This window comes from Pelophylax lessonae (assembly GCF_965119305.1).
Source record: "Pelophylax lessonae genome assembly, chromosome: 2".
NCBI classification, from domain to species: Eukaryota; Metazoa; Chordata; class Amphibia; order Anura; family Ranidae; genus Pelophylax; species Pelophylax lessonae.
In genome coordinates, this window is record NC_138769.1 from 14,766,742 (window position 1) to 14,786,669 (window position 19,928).

Sequence of the window (19,928 nt, forward strand, 5' to 3'; positions counted from 1 at the left end):
CATTTTGAGTAATATATTAAATTTGTGTGCCCCAAAATGAACTTTCTATTATTTATTAACTGAAATTTTGCGTTTTCTAAACCTCTGCAGTGATATTGCATGACATGAAAATTGGAACTACCATTATTTTATTCTCTAGGGGTGTCTGGTTTCAGGAATTATATAATGTTTTGGGGGTTTTATATAATCTTCAGGGCTAAATTATTTTTTTTTTAGCATGTGTGCAAAAACAAACCGCAAAACCGCTCTGGCAGCGACAGGGTTAAAGGGTTGTACAGGCATACCCCTTTTTACGTACACTCACTTTACGTACACTCGCGAGTACGGACACAGCTTGGCATGGCACTACTCCCAGTTTTTAACATTGGCCTCTATAGGAAATCTTGGTTAACTTGACATGGCACTGTTGCCGGTTTTTAACAATGGCGTCTATAGGAAATCTTGTTCAGCTTGGTAAGGCACTGCTCCCTGTAACATTGGTGTCTATGGGAAATCTTGGTCAGCTTGGTCTATGGGAAATTCCTGGTCAGCTTGGTAAGGCACTGCTCCCTGTCTAACATTGGTGCCTATGGGAAATCTTGGTCAGGCACTGCTCCCTGTCTAACATTGGTGCCTATGGGAAATCTTGGTCAGGCACTGCTCCCTGTCTAACATTGGTGTCTATGGGGAATCTTGGTCAGCTTGGTCTATGGGAAATTCCTGGTCAGCTTGGTAAGGCACTGCTCCCTGTCTAACATTGGTGCCTATGGGAAATGTTGGTCAGGCACTGCTCCCTGTCTAACATTGGTGCCTATGGGAAATCTTGGTCAGCTTGGTCTATGGGAAATTCCTGGTCAGCTTGGTAAGGCACTGCTCCCTGTCTAACATTGGTGCCTATGGGAAATCTTGGTCAGGCACTGCTCCCTGTCTAACATTGGTGCCTATGGGCAATCTTGGTCAGGCACTGCTCCCTGTCTAACATTGGTGCCTATGGGAAATCTTGGTCAGGCACTGCTCCCTGTCTAACATTGGTGTCTATGGGAAATCTTGGTCAGCTTGGTCTATGGGAAATTCCTGGTCAGCTTGGTAAGGCACTGCTCCCTGTCTAACATTGGTGCCTATGGGAAATCTTGATCAGGCACTGCTCCCTGTCTAACATTGGTGCCTATGGGAAATCTTGGTCAGGCACTGCTCCCTGTCTAACATTGGTGCCTAAGGGAAATCTTGGTCAGGCACTGCTCCCTGTCTAACATTGGTGCCTATGGGAAATCTTGGTCAGGCACTGCTCCCTGTCTAACATTGGTGCCTATGGGAAATCTTGGTCAGGCACTGCTCCCTGTCTAACATTGGTGTCTATGGGAAATCTTGGTCAGCTTGGTAAGGCGCTGCTCTATGTCTAACATTGGTGTCTATGGGAAATCTTGGTCAGCTTGGTAAGGCGCTGCTCCCTGTCTAACATTAGTGTCTATGGCAGGCATGTCCAACCTGCGGCCCGGAACCACAGGCAATGCAGGCCCACTTCCCCCTGACAATTTTTTCTCTTTTTTGCTGGGGAGGAAAGAAGTCGAGTCTGGGGCACGGCCACAGAGGTTTCCAACTAACTGTAGGCAGAGGCTGCCTCAGAGGGGATCATCCACTAGTTGTGTTAAATTAGTGCTGCGGGGATGGGGGGGGGGGGGGGGGACAGCACGTGAAGGGCACAGCAGCGTTTTATTACTTATATACCTTAACTATGGTATACATTTTATATGCGGCTCGAGAAAATTTCTCTACACTCAATATGGCCCAAAGAAGCCAAAAGGTTGGACACGCATGGTCTATGGGAAATGTTGGTCAGGCACTGCTCCCTGTCTAGCATTGGTGTCTATGGGAAATCTTGGTCAGCTTGACTTGGTACTGCTCCCAAACCATAAGTGACAAGGACACCAAACTTAGGGAGCACCGAGGGGGGACCCAGCACTACAACATATTCTATTTATCCCAGCTTGCCTACGTAATGTACCATGTCATAGTCCTGGGTCCCCTTAACACGCTTCCCAAGTTTAGTGTCCTTGTCACTTATAGTTTGGGAGCAGTGCCATGTCAAGCTGACCAAGATTTCCCAGAGAGCTAGTGTATTTACATACATTGAGAAGTGAAAAAAAAGGTGTTGCTTAACTTTAAGTACATTTTCGTTGTACATACATACTCTGGTCCCATTGTGTACTTAAAAGTGGGGTATGCCTGTATAGTGGAGATGAAGGGAATTGAGAAAAGTGGGGTATGCCTGTATTGTGAAGATGAAGGGAATTGAGAAAAGTGGGGTATGCCTGTATAGTGGAGATGAAGGGAATTGAGAAAAGTGGGGTATGCCTGTATGGTGAAGATGAAGGGAATTGAGAAAAGTGGGGTATGCCTGTATGGTGAAGATGAAGGGAATTGAGAAAAGTGGGGTATGCCTGTATTGTGAAGATGAAGGGAATTGAGAAAAGTGGGGTATGCCTGTATTGTGAAGATGAAGGGAATTGAGAGTAACCAAATTCAACACAGGACAGGCCTTGCTATAAGTGTGGGAGAAAAGAAAAGGTAGGGATGGGTTCAGTATTCAGTACGGTACAACGGCCCCGGTCATTTTCTGCAAACTCTAGGCGTTACCCAAACAAGTAAGATAAAATCGCACGCTCACCTTCTCTCCGCTTGAATAAAAGAAATAGCGAAGCCTGACAATGTTGCAGTGATCCAGCTTCCTCATTATCTGCAGCTCTCGGTTCTGTACAGGAAGAAAAATACAGATTTATTGTCTGTGTGTGTATGGAGCGATCTATAACAATGAATGAATTCAGCAACCTACCATTTCTTTATTAACACTAAAAATAGGAGCACGGTATTACGTTACATTATATGGCAAGTAAGGGAGAACACAGAGTTCAGGAAGAGGTCAGTTCAATCTGGGAGCGTCAGTCTTCTACTGTTTCAGATGTTTTATTAAAGCTGGGTTCACACTGGTGCGAACACAGACAGATATCGCATGTGATTCGCACCGCAGATCACAAGCGATGTCTGAGCGATGCAAATTCAGCCATACAAACTATGTGGCTGAAATCGCATCGCATTAAAATTGTGCAGGACCTTTTCTTGGACCGCACTGGAAACAGATCGCATGGGTGTTTACTAGTGATCGTCCAATAACAGTTTTTCATTGCCGATACCAATATTTTGGTCATCGGATATCGGTATCGGCCGATATTTTCGTACATTTTTTTTTTTTTTTTACTTCACAGGCACTCTTATGGGGGGACCTGGGGGGCTAAAAGACCCCAAACCCCTCCTCTGCACTTAAAAGCATTCAAAACGCAAAGTTTGGCTGTTTTGAATGCTGTAATTTTTTTAATCTGGCGCCGAGTACCCGGAAGTGATGTTATGACATCACTTCCGGGTTTTTGCATGGAGACCCGATCAGAGCCGAATGTGACTTTGATCGGGTCTTCAACGACCGTGCAGGCTTGGTTGCCTGGGACTCCCGGTGGGACAGGAGACCCGGGCGAGCCGCGGAAGGCGGCGGGAGGGGGGGACGTCCCCTCCCGCTCCTTGTAATGACAGCTGAGTGGCTTCTCAGCCGCATCGGATGTCATTACAAGACAGCCGACCGTTGGCTATGGACGCCGGTACCGGGGTGATCCCTCTAGCTGCAGACATCACTTCGGTACAGCACTTTCCCGAAATATCAGCAATATCGGTCACCTCCGGGGCGGATTCCGATATATCGGGGAAAGTGCATATCGGCCCCCGATATATCGGTGTTGCTGATAATCGGTCGATCTCTATTGTTTACACCTATTCCTGTGATTTGCAAAGTGATCTGGGGTGTCATTAACTTTCTATTGACACCCACAGCGATTCGCATAGGGCAGTGTGAACTGCCTGCGAGAGACATGCGATGCGGGAACCCGCACAGGAATCGCGCTGCTTCCCGCATCGCATGTATGTGAACCCAGCCTAAAATGTCATGCAGAGATGTGAAAGTTGCGTTCGATAAACGGCAATCAATCAATCAATATGGCTCCAGCTACGTTTCAGGCAAATTGACTGAACCATTTTAAGGTGGAAATTTATATTTTGACATTTTCAACTTTATAAGCACCTCTGGGCAATTATTTTGCTCGTCTTTACCGGGGTGCATTAGAACAATCCAGGAAAATTGACTTTGCAGCACTTATTTTTTTTTATTTTTCTACAAATTTAAACACATAAATAAGTTAAACTTTGGGCAAAAAAAAAAAAAAAAAAACAGATCCCTTGCGCACTTTGTCCAAGGGCATCCCCATTTGCAGAGCAAACTATTGACTCTGCATTGGTGGAGGATTGAATAAGTATATCTCCTTTCCCAGACATAAATGAGCAATTAACCGTTGCAATGCAGCCAAAAGCTCCACTGGGGGCTTAAAAATGGTAGTAAACCCACATTTGAAAATAAAAAAAGAACTGGTCCTCCCAGGTGCACCGCATGCTAGCACATTATGACAGCCTTACCAGCAGGGAAGCCGATGTACGGGGCAGGCAGCTCCGATTGCCGTCCTGACACCCGCGATCGCTCCCCGCTGAGAGAGAAGAACGGTCAGCTGTTGTAAACACAGCCAACCGTTCTTCTCTCTGGGATGATCACAGAGCGCCTGTGATCCTTCTATATAGGAACACAGGTCTCTGTGATCATTTCACAAGCCCCGCCCACATACAGTTAGAAAACACTCCCCTAGGCTTACATTTAACCTCTTGATAACCCACAGTGTTAACCCCTTCCCTGTGTTATTATTACAGTAACAGTACATATTTTTAGCACTGATTACTGTAGTAATGTCACTGGTCCCCCGAAGAGTGTCAAAAATGTCAGTTAAGGGTCCGGTCTGTCCGCCGCAATGTCGCAGTCCTGCTAAAAATCGCAGCTCGCCACCATTACTAGTAAAAAAAAATAAAAAAAATGGATTTTTGTAAGAACTTACCGTAAAATCCTTTTCTCTTAAGCTCATTGACAGACGTAGTCTTCTTGATTCTCAAGAGCTGGGTTATGTTGTCTCCGCAGGAGTAGGACTAGGCAGAATGACAAAACGTTCTGGCTCCACCCTAGGGGCAGTCCCTGAGGGTATATCCTCCCTCTCTCTGCTACAGGGAATCAGTTCTGTTTAAAGCAGTACAGAGAATTTAACCCAACCCAACTCAATGATAGAGGGGCGGGTACTACGTCTGTCAATGAGCTTAAGAGAAAAGGATTTTACGGTAAGTTCTTACAAAAATCCATTTTTCTCTATCGCTCATTGACAGACGTAGTCTTCTTGATTCTCAAGAGCTGGGACATCCAGAAGCAGTGCCACAAATGAGGGGTGGGATTGACAAAATCAAATCCAATCTAGAAGGCCCAACCGGTGCCAAACTAGAAGTTTTAAAGGCTCATTATAAACAAAGAATGAGGCTAAAGAAAAAATTTTCCAACGGAAATAAACCCTCGAGGTAGACCACTGGTCTCCTCAAATTGCGGCCTGCAAAACCTTGCGGCCAAATGAGGCATCAGACGATGCCATAACATCAACTTTATAATGTTTAGAGAAGGTATGCACCGACGACCAGGTAGCCGCCTTGCACACCTGGACCACTGACGCCTGATGGCGAAAGGCCCATGACGCACTAAGTGCCCGAGTGGAGTGCGCCTTAACAGGGAACGGGGGCTCCCGACCCTTAATAGAATAAGCCTGCACTACCGTCTGTCTGATCCATCTGGAAATGGTCGCGGCAGATGCAGGCAACCCCTTTTTGGGTCCATCTGGGATCACAAAAAGTGAATCCGTCTTGCGAAACGAGTCTGTCGTTTTCAAGTATACCCTGATCGCCCGGACCACATCCAAGGAGTGCAAAGCAAATTCCCGAGGATGACTGGGCTTAGGACACAGGGAAGGTAATACAATTTCTTCATTCAGATGAAATTCTGAAACCACTTTTGGTAGGAAGGATGGATTCGGACGAAGAACCACCTTATCTCTATGAACCACCAGATATGGTGAACGACAAGATAATGCGGCCAGTTCTGACACCCTGCGTGCAGAAGTAATAGCCACCAAGAAGGCCACCTTCTGGGACAACGTGGGTAGAGGAATCTCCCTAATATCTTCAAAGGGAGGTTTCTGAAGAACCGACAACACTAAATTAAGATCCCAGGGGGGTAACGGCGCGTGCACTAGCGGAGCCAGATGTCGCACCCCCTGGATGAAATTCCGCACCAAGGAATGAGTAGCCAAAGGCTTCTGAAAGAAGATGGCTAATGCTGAGACCTGACCCTTGATAGTACTCAAGGCCAGTTTCTGCTCAACCCCTTGTTGCAGAAAAGCCAATATTCGACTAATCGAATAAGACCGAGGACGGAACCCCAAAGGTTCACACCATGCAATGTAGGACTTCCATGTGCGATGATAAATCTTTCTGGAAGTCGCTTTCCTTGCTTCAACTAGAGTAGGAATAACTGAAGCTGACAAACCTTTGTCCTTCAGCACCTGGGTCTCAATAGCCAGGCCGTTAAAGCCAGCGATCGTAAAGCAGGATGGAAGATCGGTCCCTGAGACAGTAGATCCTCCCTGAGAGGAAGTCTCCATGGGACGTCCACCACCAGTCTGCCCATGTCGGCGTACCAAGCTCGACGAGGCCAGTCCGGAGCTACCAGGATTACTGGGATTCCTTCCTCCTCTACCCTGCGAAGAAGTCTTGGCAGTAACGCGAGAGGAGGGAAGGCATATATTAGCTGGTATTGCCCCCACGGGGCGATCAGTGCGTCTGCGGTTTCTGCTAGAGGATCGCGGGAGCGAGCCACGAATCTCTGAACTTTCCTGTTGAATCGTGATGCCAACAGATCCACATCCGGGGTGCCCCACCGTAGGCACAACTGGTGGAAAACGTCTGGATGGAGGGACCATTCCCCCTGATCCAGGGTCTGACGGCTGAGATAATCTGCCTGCCAATTCTCCACCCCCGGAATGAACACCGCAGAGATTGCTGGAACAAATCGTTCCGCCCAGCGAAGAATGCAAGCCACTTCTTTGGCCGCTCGGACACTCTTGGTGCCCCCCTGATTGACATAAGCCACGGCCGTGGCATTGTCCGACTGGATCCGAACCGGGCTGCCCTGGAGCTGCTCGGTCCAGTGAATCAGACAAAGTCTGATCGCTCTCAGTTCCAATACATTTATCGGTAACCTGGATTCTTCCGGGGACCAAAGTCCCTGGACAGATAACTGACCAAGAATTCCTCCCCATCCGGATAGACTGGCATCCGTGGTCACTATTGTCCAATATATTGGCAGAAATCACTTTCCCTGGCTGAGCATTGGAGACCGAAGCCACCAAACCAGAGACTCTCTGGTCTGTTTGCTCAATCGTATCTGATTGTCCAGGGATTCCGGATTCCGATTCCATCTGAGAAGAATCTCTTGCTGAATGGATAATTTAGGCAGATCCTCACATTCTGCAGCTTTGGTAAATCTAGATAGTACAGCCAGATTGGAACGTTTGTGGCGACCTTAAAGATTCTCAGCATAGGACGAGGGATGCCGGGTGTGGCCGTGCTGTGATGATTGGACTGAGGCTGCTAGGCAGCACAGTAACAGGTGAAGCAGTGAAACACGCTGTACACATTCTTCAGGCAGCCAATGAGCTGGCACCGATCCCAAGCTATTCAACAACATGTTTACTTCTCCCAATTTGCAGCAGTCCGCTGAACATGTCAGACACTGGATAGCGGGACCTTCATACATATACAGAAAGTAGATGCTGCATCCAACTAATTTCATGACATTTTTGCACAATCCAGCTATAAAGCTGCATTGGGGTCCCTTCACACCACTGTCTGATCAGGTCCGCCTGTTCATTTTTCAGGTGGACCTGATTGGACCTTGCAGTCTCCTCTATTGAGTGGCGGATGTCAGTGGTCAGCTTTCCAATACTGCCCGCAAAAACCAGAAGGACGGTGCTCCTATTTTTCTATCCGTCTGGGATCAGATGGAAAACGGAACGGCGGTCTGTTTCCATTTGGTTTCCCTATAGAGGAGAGTGGGACTGGGACTGTGTTCGTTCTGCACAGCAGAGGGGACCAGACCTGCCCCTAAGAGGACGTCACGGATGACGAAACGCGCCAGAATTGGCCTGTTACAGATAACATCACACACGTTGAGCCGACACTCGCGGCTTTGCTTGTCAACGAGCCGACAGTCTGCTAGGATCTGCTTTGTTTTGTATGATAACAAGTAACTTTTATCACTTCCCGCAAAATCACGCATCTGTAGGTCATTTTGCTGAAGTGGTTGTACCAGAGTGATATGCAGCTGCAGGCATCACCCTGGTACCGTTTTTTTAGAGCTGACGGTCAGCTTTCCATTAATAACAACCGATGCAGCTAATCAGCTGCTCGGCCGTTATCATAAGCAGCGGGCTTTCTAGTAATAACCAAAGCAGCTAATCAGTCGCTCGGCCCTTATCACAAGCAGCGGGAGGGGACGCTGTCACCAGCCGACACGTCCCACCGGGAGACCCGAGTCACCAGCCGACACGTCCCACCGGGAGACCCGAGTCACCAGCCGACACGTCCCACCGGGAGACCGGAGTCACCAGCCGACACGTCCCACCGAGAGACCCGAGTCACCAGCCGACACGTCTCACCGGGAGACCCGAGACACCAGCTGACACGTCCCACCGGGAGACCCGAGTCGCCAGCCGACTCGTCCCACCGGGAGACCCGAATTGCCAGCCGTCACGTCCCCCCCGGGAGACCCGAGTCACACATGTGGAGGTATCACCGCGATCGTTCGAGCGAGAGCAATAACGTAGCACAAGACCTCCTCTGTAAGGCAGGCCATACACGATGCGAATTTCTAACGATCCGTTGAACGATAAACGAAAGCGGCACTCGCGTATAGTATGCAAGTGTACCATCAATGTGATTCAAAAATCGTACTTCCAAACTCTATTTTTTGTGCCAGTATGGGAAGTGATGCAATGTTTGTTTTGACCTTTTAACCACACCTCTACTGGACACACCCCCAACCACACCTCTACTGGACACAACCCTTACTGTACTGTGTTTTGTTCGGTGAAATCATACAACTCCCCCATTAATGATACGAAATTTGGCCAATTTTTGCAAAAAAAAAAAAACCCATGTTGAATCAGTCATACGAAAATTGCGTGTTGCACATACCACACTAACTATACGAAAAAAAAAAGGTTTTACGTGATTGGTTTAAAGTTACACACGATAAGTAGAGGTGGGAGAACCCAGGAGAAGCCCTATATACAAGGTCTGATGTCTCTGTATAAGGCTTCATGTAAACTGATTATACTGAGTGGCCAATCCTCCGACAGAATCACCCTGCAGGGAAAGGTCAGCGCTAAGGGACTACTCTCAGCACAGGGATCACCCTGTAAGATGAGCACATTGGCCTCCGTGTTCACCTCCATCTGCAAAAACTGGAGCCAGAACCTCATACAGCCAACTACCAAAATGTCTTCACATTACCCAGCAGGCCTAAGAATTATTCACCTTCATTTTTTTTTTTTTTTTTATCCTTTACAACCTCCACATACGTGGTCTATGACCTACCTAAGAAAAGATATAGTGGGAACCCCGCATAATGGGCACAGCAGGGGTACAGACCCGGGAACTCCGCACAGGGATGGTGGGAACCCCTCAATGGGCACAGCAGGTGTACAGACCTGGGAACTCAGCACAGGGATGGTGGTAACTCCTCATAATGGGCACAGCGGGTGTACAGACCCGGGAACTCAGCACAGGGATGGTGGGAACCCCTCATAATGGGCACAGCAGGTGTACAGACCCAGGAACTCAGCACAGGGATGGTGGGAACCCCTCATAATGGGCACAGCAGGTGTACAGACCCGGGAACTCAGCACAGGGATGGTGGGAACCCCTCATAATGGGCACAGCAGGTGTACAGACCCAGGAACTCAGCACAGGGATGGTAGGAACCCCTCATAATGGGCAAAACGATGGGGTGATTATTTTGTGGGGACATCCCCATTCGCTGCCTTTGCAGCTTAAAGTGGTTGCAAACCTCAGAGATTAAATTAGAAACAAAGCATTTCTCTATAGTAATAAGTGCTGCTTCGCTTCTCTGCTATCATAAGGAGTCACTTATGACAAATTTCCTGACACCAAGAGTAAAAAGGTGATAGGGGAGGGAGCTCCAGCACACAGCCTGTGATTGGCAGCATCAGCTCTGTTCTTGTGTGCTGCATGAAGAGGGGTGTGTCCATTCCCTCCAATCAGTTCTCCTGACTAAGCTCTGCACAGTTTAACTTCATCTCCCCCCCCCCCTTTTTTTCTGAACTCTCAGACAAGCTTAACAAATTCAGCACTTTGAACGGATGGAGAGCAGCATTGACTGCAGATAAACAGGTATAACTTATGTAGGAGGGTATTGTTTCATCTCTGTGTATCGCCTGAAGCCAGTCACTTCACTGGGCACCTATAAGGGTTTACAACCACTTTAAAGGGGAGCGGTAATAACGCAGCTAGTAAATGACACAGCTTAGCGTTTGTGGATCCCAACGGATCACACGGCAGCTTTCATCAGCAGACGCCCTCCAACCAAACCACACGAGGAAGAAAAACAGCCGGCAATGGCGGAGAGCAAAACTCCCGCTTGGCTAAAGCCATTACAGCAAATATTTAAATCAATTACTGGTCCTCAAAAATAGAAACTCTTCATTAATAAAATATTAGACAATTTGACTAATTTTGTCGAACATCGCGCCCGCGGCAATCGCTGAAGACGTGCTTTTTGCAGACAAAGTAGAAAAATAGAAGAATTTTTTATGACAGGCACTTATAATTGTATGTCTGAAGCGAGACGAGAAGATCTGAGAAGAGCGTTCTTGTGAACGGCGTGACAAATCATCGTTCTAAAATAAGACGGCACGCCGGGAAATCGCTGAAAGGAAGGAGGCGGCGAAAAACGAGTCTATCACGCCAACGCGATTCAGTGATCAGATGAGACAGATCACAGAGAGAGAGAGCTGCTACGTCACAAAGATTACAGAGGATCGATCGACTAGCACACAGGTGTCAAGCACAAGGCCCGCGGGCCGAATCCAGCCCTCTAGGTCATTTCATGTGGCCCTCACACCCAGGGGGAGGGATGGAAATAAGTTGTGAACAGCCTGTGAAAGAGAGCAGAATCCTGTGCATAGCAAACACCCTAAACACTGCACTCTGTATGTAGAGCACTCCTTAACACTGCACTCTGTATGTAGAGCACTCCTTAACACTGCACTCTGTATGTAGAGCACTCCTTAACACTGCACTCTGTATGTAGAGCACTCCTTAACACTGCACTCTGTATGTAGAGCACTCCTTAACACTGCACTCTGTATGTAGAGCACTCCTTAACACTGCACTGTGTATGTAGAGCACTCCTTAACACTGCACTCTGTACGTAGAGCACTCCTTAACACTGCACTGTGTACGTAGAGCACTCCTTAACACTGCACTGTGTATGTAGAGCACTCCTTAACACTGCACTCTGTATGTAGAGCACTCCTTAACACTGCACTGTGTACGTAGAGCACTCCTTAACACTGCACTGTGTACGTAGAGCACTCCTTAACACTGCACTGTGTACGTAGAGCACTCCTTAACACTGCACTGTGTACGTAGAGCACTCCTTAACACTGCACTCTGTATGTAGAGCACTCCTTAACACTGCACTGTGTATGTAGAGCACTCCTTAACACTGCACTGTGTATGTAGAGCACTCCTTAACACTGCACTCTGTACGTAGAGCACTCCTTAACACTGCACTCTGTACGTAGAGCACTCCTTAACACTGCACTGTGTACGTAGAGCACTCCTTAACACTGCACTGTGTATGTAGAGCACTCCTTAACACTGCACTGTGTACGTAGAGCACTCCTTAACACTGCACTGTGTACGTAGAGCACTCCTTAACACTGCACTGTGTACGTAGAGCACTCCTTAACACTGCACTGTGTACGTAGAGCACTCCTTAACACTGCACTCTGTATGTAGAGCACTCCTTAACACTGCACTCTGTACGTAGAGCACTCCTTAACACTGCACTCTGTACGTAGAGCACGCCTTAACACTGCTCTCTGTATGCATCGCACAGTGTTTGGGGTGCCATTACAAATCACGGGCATCGCACAGTGTTTGGAGTGCCATTGCAAATCACGGGCATCGCACAGCGTTTGGGGTGCCATTACAAATCACGGGCATCGCACAGCGTTTGGGGTGCCATTACAAATCACGGGCATCGCACAGTGTTTGGGGTGCCATTGCAAATCATGGGCATCGCACAGGCGTCCCACGATTTGCAATGATTTCCGGATCGCGGGCAGAATCGTTGCGATTCCCACATGTGAACGTAGCCTTAATGCTTATTTGCTGTGTTAACTTTCCATACATTTTATTTTTATTTATTTATTTTTATTGCCTGCAATGTGCCTCTGGACTTACAAAAGAAAATAGGATTTATGAATTCCAGAACACTCCAGCACTTTTCTTTCAACTTATTGGTTACATCTTTCCCTGAGCTGCAGATACAGTCATTATTATAGAAGGTGTCAATGTGCCATTAGACCCACTCAGCACAGAGGAACAAACAATGATTTTTTCAGAATAACAAAAGGAAGGAATCTGCAACAAAGTTTGTTACAATCCCTGCAATGTACAGAGATCACCCAGAGGGGAATGTTTTTTCTCAACAAAAGTGGAGTTACTCTTTAAGAAAGGCTGAGAATGAGTCACTCGAGTGACAGCTCTCAGTCTGCTGACATCACATCCAAGATGGTGGCACCCTGCAGAAGTCCTTGGGATTTTGGAAGTCTACACAAGGGAGACTTTACAGGTAAATAGGGTTGCACCGATACAGTTTTTTTTATCGCCGATACAGAATACCGATACTTTGCAGAGCAGTTTGCTTCAATACAAGAAAAAAAAATGTTGCAAAAAAGCACTGCAAAGAAGTGTGTGTGTGTTCTGTCACACTATTATTAGGCGGAGGATCCAGAGATCTGTTCTGTCACACCATTATTAGGCGGAGGATCCAGAGATCTGTTCTGTCACACCATTATTAGTCGGAGGATGCAGAGATCTGTTCTGTCACCCCATTATTAGTTGGAGGATGCAGAGATCTGTTCTGTCACCCCATTATTAGTTGGAGAATCCAGAGATCTGTTCTGTCACACCATTATTAGTTGGAGAATCTAGAGATCTGTTCTGTCACACCATTATTAGTCGGAGAATCCAGATCTGTTCTGTCACACCATTATTAGTCGGAGGATCCAGAGATCTGTTCTGTCTCACCATTATTAGTTGGAGGATCCAGAGATCTGTTCTGTCACACCATTATTAGTCGGAGGATCCAGAGATCTGTTCTGTCACACCATTATTAGTAGGAGAATCCAGATCTGTTCGGTCACACCATTATTAGTTGGAGAATCCAGAGATCTGTTCTGTCTCACCATTATTAGTCGGAGGATCCAGAGATCTGTTCGGTCACACCATTATTAGTTGGAGAATCCAGAGATCTGTTCTGTCACACCATTATTAGTTGGAGAATCTAGAGATCTGTTCTGTCTCACCATTATTAGTCGGAGGATGCAGAGATCTGTTCTGTCTCACCATTATTAGTCGGAGGATCCAGAGATCTGTTCGGTCACACAATTATTAGTTGGAGAATCCAGAGATCTGTTCTGTCACACCATTATTAGTTGGAGAATCTAGAGATCTGTTCTGTCTCACCATTATTAGTCGGAGGATCCAGAGATCTGTTCTGTCACACCATTATTAGTTGGAGAATCCAGAGATCTGTTCTGTCTCACCATTATTAGTCGGAGGATCCAGAGATCTGTTCTGTCACCCCATTATTAGTCGGAGGATCCAGAGATCTGTTCGGTCACACCATTATTAGTTGGAGAATCTAGAGATCTGTTCTGTCTCACCATTATTAGTCGGAGGATCCAGAGATCTGTTCTGTCTCACCATTATTAGTTGGAGAATCCAGAGATCTGTTCTGTCACCCCATTATTAGTTGGAGAATCCAGAGATCTGTTCTGTCACCCCATTATTAGTTGGAGAATCCAGAGATCTGTTCTGTCACACCATTATTAGTCAGAGAATCCAGAGATCTGTTCTGTCACCCCATTATTAGTTGGAGAATCCAGAGATCTGTTCTGTCAGCCTATTCTTAATCGGAGAATCTAGAGATCTGTTCTGTTACCCATAATTAGTCGGAGGATCCAGAGATCTGCTCTGGCACACCATTATTATTTGGAGGATCCAGAGATCTGTTTGGTCACACCATTATTATTTGGAGGATCCAGAGATCTGTTTGGTCACACCATTATTAGTTGGAGGATCCAGAGATCTGTTCTGTCTCACCATTATTAGTCAGAGAATCCAGATATCTGTTCTGTCACCCCATTATTAGTTGAAGGATCCAGAGATCTGTTCTGTCACCCCATTATTAGTTGGAGAATCCAGAGATCTGTTCTGTCACCCCATTAGTCGGAGGATCCAGAGATCTGCTCTGGCACACCATTATTAGTTGGAGAATCTAGAGATCTGTTCTGTCACACCATTATTAGTCGGAGGATCCAGAGATCTGTTCTGTCACACCATTATTAGTAGGAGAATCCAGATCTGTTCTGTCACACCATTATTAGTTGGAGAATCCAGAGATCTGTTCTGTCTCACCATTATTAGTCGGAGGATCCAGAGATCTGTTCGGTCACACCATTATTAGTTGGAGAATCCAGAGATCTGTTCTGTCACACCATTATTAGTTGGAGAATCTAGAGATCTGTTCTGTCTCACCATTATTAGTCGGAGGATCCAGAGATCTGTTCGGTCACACAATTATTAGTTGGAGAATCCAGAGATCTGTTCTGTCACACCATTATTAGTTGGAGAATCTAGAGATCTGTTCTGTCTCACCATTATTAGTCGGAGGATCCAGAGATCTGTTCTGTCACACCATTATTAGTTGGAGAATCCAGAGATCTGTTCTGTCTCACCATTATTAGTCGGAGGATCCAGAGATCTGTTCTGTCACCCCATTATTAGTCGGAGGATCCAGAGATCTGTTCGGTCACACCATTATTAGTTGGAGAATCTAGAGATCTGTTCTGTCTCACCATTATTAGTCGGAGGATCCAGAGATCTGTTCTGTCTCACCATTATTAGTTGGAGAATCCAGAGATCTGTTCTGTCACACCATTATTAGTTGGAGAATCCAGAGATCTGTTCTGTCACACCATTATTAGTTGAAGAATCTAGAGATCTGTTCTGTCTCACCATTATTAGTCGGAGGATGCAGAGATCTGTTCTGTCTCACCATTATTAGTCGGAGGATCCAGAGATCTGTTCTGTCTCACCATTATTAGTTGGAGAATCCAGAGATCTGTTCTGTCACACCATTATTAGTTGGAGAATCCAGAGATCTGTTCTGTCACACCATTATTAGTTGGAGAATATAGAGATCTGTTCTGTCTCACCATTATTAGTCGGAGGATCCAGAGATCTGTTCTGTCACCCCATTATTAGTCAGAGAATCCAGATATCTGTTCTGTCACCCCATTATTAGTTGGAGAATCCAGAGATCTGTTCTGTCACCCCATTATTAGTTGGAGAATCCAGAGATCTGTTCTGTCACACCATTATTAGTTGAAGGATCCAGAGATCTGTTCTGTCACCCCATTATTAGTCAGAGAATCCAGAGATCTGTTCTGTCACCCCATTATTAGTTGGAGAATCCAGAGATCTGTTCTGTCAGCCTATTCTTAATCGGAGAATCTAGAGATCTGTTCTGTTACCCATAATTAGTCGGAGGATCCAGAGATCTGCTCTGGCACACCATTATTATTTGGAGGATCCAGAGATCTGTTTGGTCACACCATTATTATTTGGAGGATCCAGAGATCTGTTTGGTCACACCATTATTAGTTGGAGGATCCAGAGATCTGTTCTGTCTCACCATTATTAGTCAGAGAATCCAGATATCTGTTCTGTCACCCCATTATTAGTTGAAGGATCCAGAGATCTGTTCTGTCACCCCATTATTAGTTGGAGAATCCAGAGATCTGTTCTGTCACCCCATTATTAGTTGGAGAATCCAGAGATCTGTTCTGTCACCCCATTATTAGTCGGAGGATCCAGAGATCTGCTCTGGCACACCATTATTAGTTGGAGAATCTAGAGATCTGTTCTGTCACACCATTATTAGTCGGAGGATGCAGAGATCTGTTCTGTCACACCATTATTAGTTGGAGGATCCAGAGATCTGTTCCGTCACACCATTATTAGTTGGAGGATCCAGAGATCTGTTCCGTCACACCATTATTAGTTGGAGGATCCAGAGATCTGTTCTGTCACACCATTATTAGTCGGAGGATCCAGAGATCTGTTCCGTCACACCATTATTAGTTGGAGGATCCAGAGATCTGTCCTGTCACACCATTATTAGTCGGAGGATCCAGAGATCTGTCCTGTCACACCATTATTAGTCGGGAGGATCCAGAGATCTGCTCTGGCACACAGATATAAAGTGAGAATACGGAGATCTGTTCTGGCACACAGATATAAAGGGAGGATCCAGAGATCTGTTCTGTCACACCATTATTAGTTGGAGGATCCAGAGATCTGTTCCGTCACACCATTATTAGTTGGAGGATCCAGAGATCTGTTCTGTCACACCATTATTAGTCGGAGGATCCAGAGATCTGTTCTGTCACCCCATTATTAGCCGGGAGGATCCAGAGATCTGCTCTGGCACACAGATATAAAGTGAGAATACGGAGATCTGTTCTGGCACACAGATATAAAGGGAGGATCCAGAGATCTGTTCTGTCACCCCATTATTAGTCGGGAGGATCCAGAGATCTGTTCTGTCACACCATTATTAGTCGGAGGATCCAGAGATCTGTTCTGTCACACCATTATTAGTCGCAGGATCCAGAGATCTGTTCTGTCACACCATTATTAGTCGGAGGATCCAGAGATCTGTTCTGTCACCCCATTATTAGTCGGAGGATCCAGAGATCTGTTCTGTCACACCATAATTAGTTGGAGGATCCAGATCTGTTCTGTCACACCATTATTAGTTGGAGGATCCAGAGATCTGTTCTGTCACACCATTATTAGTCGGAGGATCCAGAGATCTGTTCTGTCACACCATTATTAGTCGGAGGATCCAGAGATCTGTTCTGTCACACCATTATTAGTCGGAGGATCCAGAGATCTGTTCTGTCACACCATAATTAGTTGGAGGATCCAGATCTGTTCTGTCACACCATTATTAGTCGGAGGATCCAGAGATCTGTTCTGTCACACCATTATTAGTTGGAGGATCCAGATCTGTTCCATCACACCATTATTAGTCGGAGGATCCAGAGATCTGTTCTGTCACACCATTATTAGTTGGAGAATCCAGAGATCTGTTCTGTCACACCATAATTAGTTGGAGGATCCAGATCTGTTCTGTCACACCATTATTAGTCGGAGGATCCAGAGATCTGTTCTGTCACACCATTATTAGTCGGAGGATCCAGAGATCTGTTCTGTCACACCATTATTAGTCGGGAGGATCCAGAGATCTGTTCTGTCACACCATTATTAGTCGGAGGATCCAGAGATCTGTTCTGTCACACCATTATTAGTCGGAGGATCCAGAGATCTGTTCTGTCACACCATTATTAGTCGGGAGGATCCAGAGATCTGTTCTGGCACACAGATATAAAGGGAGGATCCAGAGATCTGTTCTGTCACCCCATTATTAGTCGGGAGGATCCAGAGATCTGCTCTGGCACACCATTATTAGTCGGAGGATCCAGAGATCTGCTCTGGCACACCATTATTAGTCGGAGGATCCAGAGATCTGCTCTGGCACACAGATATAAAGTGAGAATACGGAGATCTGCTCTGGCACACAGATATAAAGGGAGGATCCAGAGATCTGTCCTGTTACATCAATAACTGGAAGTGATATTCCGATATCGGTCACACTGCCCCCTCCCCAATCAATCACAGATAAGGTAACCGTAGAGGACTTTTCCATACATAGTAGGGTCCCCTTACAAAGGGGGTGATACTCCAAACCACTGGTGGCACAAGGTGAGGATGAATTCCTCCGCAGACAATGAGACATCACACACTTCCAACGCTGCTATTTCTGGAAGATGAATCAGTGCCAAGCTAATAAAAAAGTAATTATTGGCAGCAAGGAGTAAAACTGCTCAAACCGGAATAAGAGGAATGAAAAGCGCAGCACACAGTCAGTGTGGGGTCATGACACGGGGTCAGGTGACCCCCCCCCCCCAAAATATCAGAAGAACACTGGCAGGGCAGGGCTGGGCCGCCTTCTTTAATCCGCAGCACATGGTGAGCATTAGGCCTGCAGTCCGAGTGGTCATGTGATTTACAGCCGCTGTGCAGGACAATGAGTGGGAAGGAGGGGGGGGGAAGTGGCTGCTTCCTGTCTGCTTTGATGTTCATGCTATTCAGAGACAGAGGAAACGCCCTTTGGCCCCTAAAGCGGATCCTGGGGTAACCTGCCCAACAATACATAGTAACACTACTAATAGAATTAAAAAAAAAAAAATATATATATATATATATATATGTGTATGTATGTAAATATATATATATATATATATAAATAAAAAAAAAAAAAATATATATATATATATATATATATATATATATATATATATATATATATATATATATATATATATATATATATATATATATATATATATATATATATATATATATTTTTTTTTTTTTTTTTTTTTTTATATATAAATTTAAAAAATACATATAAAAAAATATATATATATATAAAAAAATATATATATATATATATATATATAAAAAAATATATATAATATATATATATAAAAAAATATATATAATATATATATATATATATATATATATATATATATATATAAAAAAATATATAATATATATATATATATATATATATATATATATATATATATATATATATATATATATATATATAAAGAAAAGACCTCCCCCAGATACAGAGGGAGATCTCCCTGTCCACAGAGGATCACATACCACTCTATGCAAATCTGCAATTCTCACCAAGGTCACACAGATTGTTACTACAGAACAGAAGTCTACAACAAGACATACATAGCAAGATGTAAGGTGAGGATCAAAAAACACATTGTGCCCGTTCACATCAATGCAGCACAGCACGGAGCAATGCTGGTTTGGTGCTCTGCAGTGTGATTTTGGCTCCATGAACTTCAATGGAAACACACCAAAAAAAGCACGCGTGTGCTTTTTTGACACCTTTTTTTGCAGGTTAAGATTGTAAACAAAGGAGTCTGTCAGAGGGGTCCGTGCATCCCTGTCAGGGCAGGACTGGGCCAGGGGGGCAATTGCCCCCTGGGCCACTCTGATGTCCTGTAAAAAGGCTGCACCTCTTCTGCCACAGACATGCCTAAAGGATTCCTGGTGAAGAGAAGTAAAAAGTCCCTGCCACTGACCTACTGAGTGCAGGATGAAGACAAAGACAGAGCGCGGGCATCACCACCCCCCCCCCCCCCTCCAGCATGGATGGTGTAAATTGTGTCTAAGCAGAAGCCGGTTCCATGCCCCACTGGAGACTCTCCTCCCCCAGCCAGCCCCAACCAAGCTGTCCCAGCTCCCTCCAACTGCCCCCTGCTTGCCAGGTTGGGAACCCGGATTCAGCCTGGGGGTGAGTAGAGAGTACCTGGAGCAGGGCTTTAGCCTGGGATGGGGGTCAGGAGGACAGTGGGAAGAGGGAGGGGGGGGGGCCGAGTCGCTGCACCATGGGCCTATGGTTTGTACTTACCCCCTGGGCCAAAAGTTGCCAGTCAGCCCCTGATCCCTGTTAACTGTTT

The 19,928-nt window shown here is 45.8% G+C and overlaps 1 protein-coding gene across 2 annotated transcripts in view; it reads right to left on the reverse strand.

The window, feature by feature from the left end:
• GSK3B (glycogen synthase kinase 3 beta) overlaps positions 1 to 19,928 on the reverse strand; it is a 182,052-nt gene that overhangs the window by 68,199 nt on the left and 93,925 nt on the right. For both annotated transcript variants that reach the window (XM_082247647.1, XM_082247646.1), the window contains exon 3: positions 2,645 to 2,728. In XM_082247647.1, coding sequence (XP_082103773.1) covers positions 2,645 to 2,728 — 84 coding nt within the window. The remainder of the gene's footprint in view (positions 1 to 2,644; positions 2,729 to 19,928) is intronic.